At 51.1% G+C, this 6,625-nt stretch overlaps 1 protein-coding gene across 1 annotated transcript; it reads left to right on the forward strand.

Moving 5' to 3' along the window:
* Nucleotides 1-2,299: 2,299 nt before the first annotated feature.
* On the forward strand, nucleotides 2,300-4,460 carry LOC139049275 (uncharacterized). Its single transcript, XM_070524649.1, has 2 exons — nucleotides 2,300-3,481; nucleotides 3,558-4,460. The coding sequence occupies exons 1-2, from the start codon at nucleotides 2,300-2,302 to the stop codon at nucleotides 4,458-4,460; spliced, it is 2,085 nt and encodes a 694-aa protein (XP_070380750.1).
* Nucleotides 4,461-6,625: the final 2,165 nt, after the last annotated feature.

Raw genomic sequence — 6,625 nt, forward strand, 5'->3', positions numbered from 1 at the left:
TTCCATAAAGCTGGTTGAGGGGCCCTTAAGGCTGGCTGGCTTATTGCAACGAGCTGCGTAATGTGATACGCACTGATCTTCCGCGTCAATAAATAAATGGCCTGTCCGCTTCTGTGAGGGGAGCAGATTGTTTATGGTGTTCGGAGATAGTCGCCAGCTGTGAAGTTTTTTTTTTGGTCGAAAATGTTAGGCTCAAAATTTTTAAGTGATATGTATTTATTTGTATATAGACTGCTGATGACATGGATTAGCGGAAGCGCACTGGGCTGCTAACTCAACGTCGTAATGTCGAATCCGCGTCCAGTCAACTACACTTTAGGCAAAAAAAGATGCAGTGAGCTAGTGCGGCTACAATAGTTCAGATGGAACCATATGAGGAAGGCCCTCTAAGTTGCAACAGAGACACTGTCCCACCAGAACAGGAAAAGGACTCCCTTGTTCAGTTTTTACCTCATGACTCTTGCAAATACCCCTGGCGCTTAGTCTCCAGCCACTGTGGAGCACCTGACCTAGGCGGTGGACGGACCTGCGATGCAACAGAGGGTGCGCTGTATCTCTGGATGCGGACAGACCGCCACTGGAAGCTGAACCAACGAATGTCTAACACGCGAGCCCACTGGAGTGAGCCGAGCTTAGCATGGCTCTCGTAGGAATAATCAGGCATAGTCTGGAATATCCTTGGCCTTAGAGAAGTTATAATAACTGGCGAGGCTAATACAGTGCAGATGTAGGACCACGTACTCTGTTACAGTGTTCTAGATTAGAGTGCGTGTGGCATAGCGATGTATCCAAAAGCTAGTACAAGCTCACGTTCTAATCTGCAGTAATGATGATGGGCAAAGAAAAGGGACTTAATAAACTTCTTATCAACCAACTCGAATAGTGCTGGAAGCGAGTCTAATTGAATATCGGATAGCATTTGAATAACCTGTAACGTGATCAGAAGTTTTGCACACCCTTTGTGTCCGCGCAGTAGCAGCAGCGCATTCATAGCCCCATAAATCTTCCGGTCAGGTATTTTCGTCCGTCATGTTATCCGCCAAAGAGAGTGTGTTTTCTTGCATAGTATAATACAGGCATATAATCGTTGTGTGTTTAAATACAAACTACCTGCGCCATGCGTCCTGCCCAAGTATCAGAATTTTTCTAGCACTTAGCAATAAAAGTCTCTCGAAGGACACTTCAACCTCACAGCTAAACTGGGGCAAGCTGGAGGGTTCTGTAGATTTCAAGGATATTTTAGCTTGTTGTGTTCCAAGGGGCCTAACCGGAAGTTTGTGTGAAGTCGGTTTGTAAGCATATTTATGGTCTTTAATGATCATGTCCCATTGCGTTTAAATTTAGCGAGTTTAGGCTATTATATAGTGCAGTAAGAAGCGTTTTTTAGGTAAACCAGAAATGGAGCATTGCGTGCAGTCAAGTAGCTTCCCTGTATGCACAGCGCTTATCAGTAGAGGGCTTATGATAGCTGCACTGCCTATAAAGATTCGCTACGTAGGTGTCGTAACCTGCTACATTATCGACTCAAGACGTGCTCCTCCAGCTCAAGGAGGAGGTGCTCAGCAACGTCCCACGAAACAGCGAACACGTCATCATGGCACTGGACATTAAAGGAGCCTTCGACAATGTCAGCCACGAAGCCATACTCACAGGAATGGATAGCCTGAACTGTGGCAGAAGGATTCATGGCTATGTCAAGGCCTTCCTCTTTAACCGAACAGCAACAATCGGCCTGGGAGCAGTTAGATCAGAGAAGTTTCGCACCCCATACAAGGGAACTCCTTGTTAAGAATTTGTAGCGACCGTCGCGCGTTTCTAGCTGCAACCATGGTTGGGGGGCCGGCGAACGGACGAGGGGGCGCCCCGCTGGGCTGGTGTCCCGACCGGCGCCTCGACCCGCAACCTGATCCGTGCCCCGCGTTTTCGGCGGACCGCCTGCTGTGCGCGAATGGCCGGCGCTTCCGAGAAGGACGAAGGCGTCAGTGCGGCCAGCGGACAACTTGGATTTTGTATTTTCTTTTCTCTTCTTTTCTAGTCACTGCGATGTTTTTTGTAAAATAAACGTTCAGTCTTGAAGCGAACCCCGACGAGGGAGAATCGTTCCTTCGAGGCTCCTGCGTGCGCGGCCGCTGTATACGCCGCCGCCCGAAAGAGTCTCACGCAGCAGCAGTCAGTTTTTTTGTAGTCGCACTCGCGAAGTGACCTCCACAGAGAGCGTTGGTCGTAGCCCTTTAATTATTCTACATTTTCTGGTGCCGAAACCCGGGAGTGCTACATCTGGAATAACTTCGCCTGCATCATGGAGCGACTACAAAGGAAGCAAGCGGCCCTGCGACAAGCCATCGACACTACCATCGCAGCGGCCAGCACCTTACTTCAAGCGACAGAAGCATCAACCGGTGAGCTTGAAGAACATTTGGACATCCTTCTTGAGCAAGCTGAAGAGCTTAAAGCAGTCAACGATGCTATAGAAAAGAAAGTGGACCTACAGGAGCTCGACACCGTATTAATAGAGTGCGCTGCGTACAACTTGAGAATTTGCAACTTGAAAACAAGGATAAAGAGGGCACTGAGAGGTGGAGCGGCGAGCGAAACGAGGTCAAGTACACCATCAGAAACAGGAAATAACTCTGACCACGTCACACAGTCAGGTTCCGTCCAGCATGCAGTTACGACGACTCTTCAGCTACCGTCGACAACGACAAGACTTCCGAAGCTAGAGATCGCCAAATTCGACGGAAACCTGCGCTCATGGCACAGATTCTGGAATCAGTTCGAGTCTACCATCCACAAGAATCCAGCTCTACATCCAATTGACAAGTTTCAGTACTTGACGAGCTATCTCACCGGCAAGGCAGCAGCCGCTATCGACGGGCTACCACTCAGTGACCGAAATTATGAAATTGCAGTGAAGACATTGGTCGAAAGATTCGGAAGGGACGACGTTATCATTGAAGAACATATGTCGAGGTTGCTCAACATCCGACCTGTCCATAACATCCTCGACACCGAAAGGCTGCGGACACTTTATGATGAGGTACAGACGGGGGTTCGGAGTCTCGAGGCATTGGGTGTGGCGTCGAGCACATATGGAGTGCTTCTATTGACAGTCCTACGGAAGAACATCCCGAATGAGCTTTGCCTCGGTTACTGCAGGCAAAAGACAACATCTGCAATCGCGCCAGGAGATGATCTTCAAAATTTCCTCAGTTACCTCAAGACCGAAGTAGAAAGTCGAGAGAGAGCCGAATGTGGAACCCGTCAACAGCTGAGCACCGACAGGCTGAGTCACCTGATCCGCAAGGATATTCCTGAAAAGAAGGCGTCCGCGTCGGTTTTAACTGCCGTCATGAAGGCTGAAACACAGTGCAAATTATGCGAAGCGAGCAGCCACTCGACCGCCGACTGTGAAGTTGATTTGACTGCGGATCAGAAGAGGACAATTGTGCAGCGGGAAAGACTCTGCTTTAGGTGCGCCAAGGCAGGTCATCGAGCATACGAATGCCGCACCTCAAGATGGCTTAAATGTAAGATATGTTCCGGCCGTCGCGTTGCAGCCCTGTTATCTGAATCGACCACCAGCAACAGGAAAGTCGGAAAAGAAGACTGTACTCACTGAGACAATCGTACAGTCTTCGCTGCAGGTCGAAGGCACCAAGAAGAGAACCCGTGTCCTTCTGCAGACGGCTCAAGCGTGGGTTCAGGGTAGGGAGAAGCGAGCGATAGTCAGGCTGATGATTGACGGAGGAAGCCAGCGTACCTTTACCAAGAAAGAGGTTTCACGGAAGATGGGACTGCGGGTGATGGGAGAGGAGACCCTAAAAATAATGACCTTTGGAAACGAGAAGCCGTCTTCAGGAATGAAGTGCCGCCGAGTGGAGTTATGGTTGTGCAGTCGACACAACGAAAGAAAGGTCCGCGTTGAAGCGCTTGAGATCCCGCAAATCTGCTGCGACATCGTGCCAGCACCTGAAGCTTCCACCGTCAACTACCTCGAAGAGCAAGGCCTCGAACTCGCCGACAGTACGCAAGATGGAGCAGAGATAGGGCTGCTGCTGGGATCCGTTTACTACTGGGAGGTCACAACCGGTGGTCTCAGGCGCCTGGACAGCGGGCTCGTAGCCGTGGAGACCATTTTTGGCTGGACCCTGCAGGGGACAACACATACGACAGAATCAACAGCAACGTACGTGTCCACTGTGGGAGTGTTGCGCGTGGCTGTCATCGGCGAGGAAGACCAAGACGACACCGCTGCTCAACTGAAATCGTTTTGGCAGCTCGAGCACATTGGCATTGTCGACGAAGGAGAGGCCGACGTGGAAGACAACCAAGTTTTGCGGGAATTTCGGGAGAACGTATCCAGGAATAACTGCCGATATCAAGTTTCCCTTCCCTGCAAAGAGAATGCTGGCGATTTGGGAGACAACAAGCATGCTAAACAACGACGTGTACGTGGATGACTTGGTCACAGGTGCCGATACTCTAGAGGACGCTATGCGCATATGTAAGGAGGCGGAAAATATTCTTCAGATGGCAGGCATGAATCTAACAAAATGGGAGCCCAATGACTCTAACCTTGCAGCAGAATGGTCAGGAGAATTAGGCAACGAACAAGGACTTTCAGCACATACCGTAACTAAGATCCATGGCGTAGAGCAGAAACCGACTACAGATGAATTCACGTTCGAAATGGGTTCTCTGATTGACTTTTTAAAACAGCGTCAAGACACAAAAAGGTTCCGTCTACAAGCGACGGCTCGTATATTTGACCCATTTGGATTCCTTGCTCCCATCACTATCACGACTAAGATTCTGTTTCAGAGCCTATGGGAACGAGGTGCTCAATGGGATGACACACTTCCGTCAGACATCCTCGAAACGTGGAACAAGTGGTGTCAACAGCTTCCTGACTTAAGAAAAGTTTCCGTTCCAAGAAAATCAGGGCTGCGAAAGGTCGTCGGAAGAAGTGGTTTAAATAATGACATCTTTACCACCATACTCATTCAGATCGAGGCGGTTGTGAACTCCGCCCGCTCACGTTCCTTCACTCAGATGCGGGGGAGCTTTTGCCGCTAACGCCATCGCATTTCTTAATAGGACGCCGAATGACAAGTTTGCCTAGCACTGGAGAAACGGTCTCCAGCGAATCTACGAAGGCTGCGCTCACCAAACGTTGGCAACACCGCATGACACTTGTCGATTCATTCTGGAAACGATGGAGGCAGGAATACCTACTAGAACTTCGCTCTGCTCATGCTACCGCTCAGCGAAAAGAGGGAAGCATAAGGGAAGGGACATTGTCCTACTCGGAGAAGAGAAGGTCCCGCGACAGATGTGGAAGCTGTGCCGGGTTGTCGAGACGTTTCCTGGAAGGGACGGCCGAGTTCGAGCATGCAAGATTTCTCTGCCGGACCGAAAGCTGCTGAGACGACCGGTCCAAGCCCTCTACCCGCTTGAACTAGGGGAGGAATGAGCCGACGCTCATTGCGGGGGAGGTTGTTAAGAATTGGTAGCGACCGTCGCGCGTTTCTAGCTGCAACCATGGTTGGGGGGCCGGCGAACGGACGAGGGGGCGCCCCGCTGGGCTGGTGTCCCGACCGGCGCCTCGACCCGCAACCTGATCCGTGCCCCGCGTTTTCGGCGGACCGCCTGCTGTGCGCGAATGGCCGGCGCTTCCGAGAAGGACGAAGGCGTCAGTGCGGCCAGCGGACAACTTGGATTTTGTATTTTCTTTTCTCTTCTTTTCTAGTCACTGCGATGTCTTTTGTAAAATAAACGTTCAGTCTTGAAGCGAACCCCGACGAGGGAGAATCGTTCCTTCGAGGCTCCTGCGTGCGCGGCCGCTGTATACGCCGCCGCCCGAAAGAGTCTCACGCAGCAGCAGTCAGTTTTTTTGTAGTCGCACTCGCGAAGTGACCTCCACAGAGCGTTGGTCGTAGCCTTTAATTATTCTACACTCCTCAAGGGTCGGTCATCTCCCCCATCCTCTTCAACGTCGCAATGATCGGGCTAGCAAGACAACTCGAACAACTTGAAGGCATACGGCACGCCATTTACGCTGACGGCATCACGGTATGGGTGAACCGGGGATCGCTCAGCAAAAAAGAAGAGTGCCTGCAAAAAGCGGCCACCTGCGTAGAAACCTACGTTAGGGCCAGGGGCCTCACCTGCTCGACGGAGAAGTCCGAGCTCCTAAGGGTGTGGCGAGGCAAACAAAATCGAACGGTCCCTACAAGCGATGAGCTCAGCCTCAACGTATACCTCGCGGGACAACGCATTCCGGAGAAGACCACCATTCGGATCCTGGGGATGTGGCTTCAATCCAATCAACGGTGCAATCATACTCTGACACTGCTGAAGACTGCCACCATGCAGGTAGCCCGTATGATCAACAGAGTATCTAGCAAGAGACACGGTATGAAGGAGAGCGACACACTTAGGCTAGTCACGAGCCTCGTGGTTAGCAGAGTGGTGTATAGCCTTCCCTACCACAAATGCATCAAGCAAGAAGAAGAACAAGCGGACGCCATACTGCGAAAGGCGTACAAAACTGCGCTTCACCTGCCGCAGCGCACATCAACCGAGAAACTGCTGGCCCTGGGACTGCACAATACCTTCAGTGAAC

The sequence above is a fragment of the Dermacentor albipictus genome, chromosome 8 (assembly GCF_038994185.2).
Source record: "Dermacentor albipictus isolate Rhodes 1998 colony chromosome 8, USDA_Dalb.pri_finalv2, whole genome shotgun sequence".
Lineage (NCBI taxonomy): Eukaryota > Metazoa > Arthropoda > Arachnida > Ixodida > Ixodidae > Dermacentor > Dermacentor albipictus.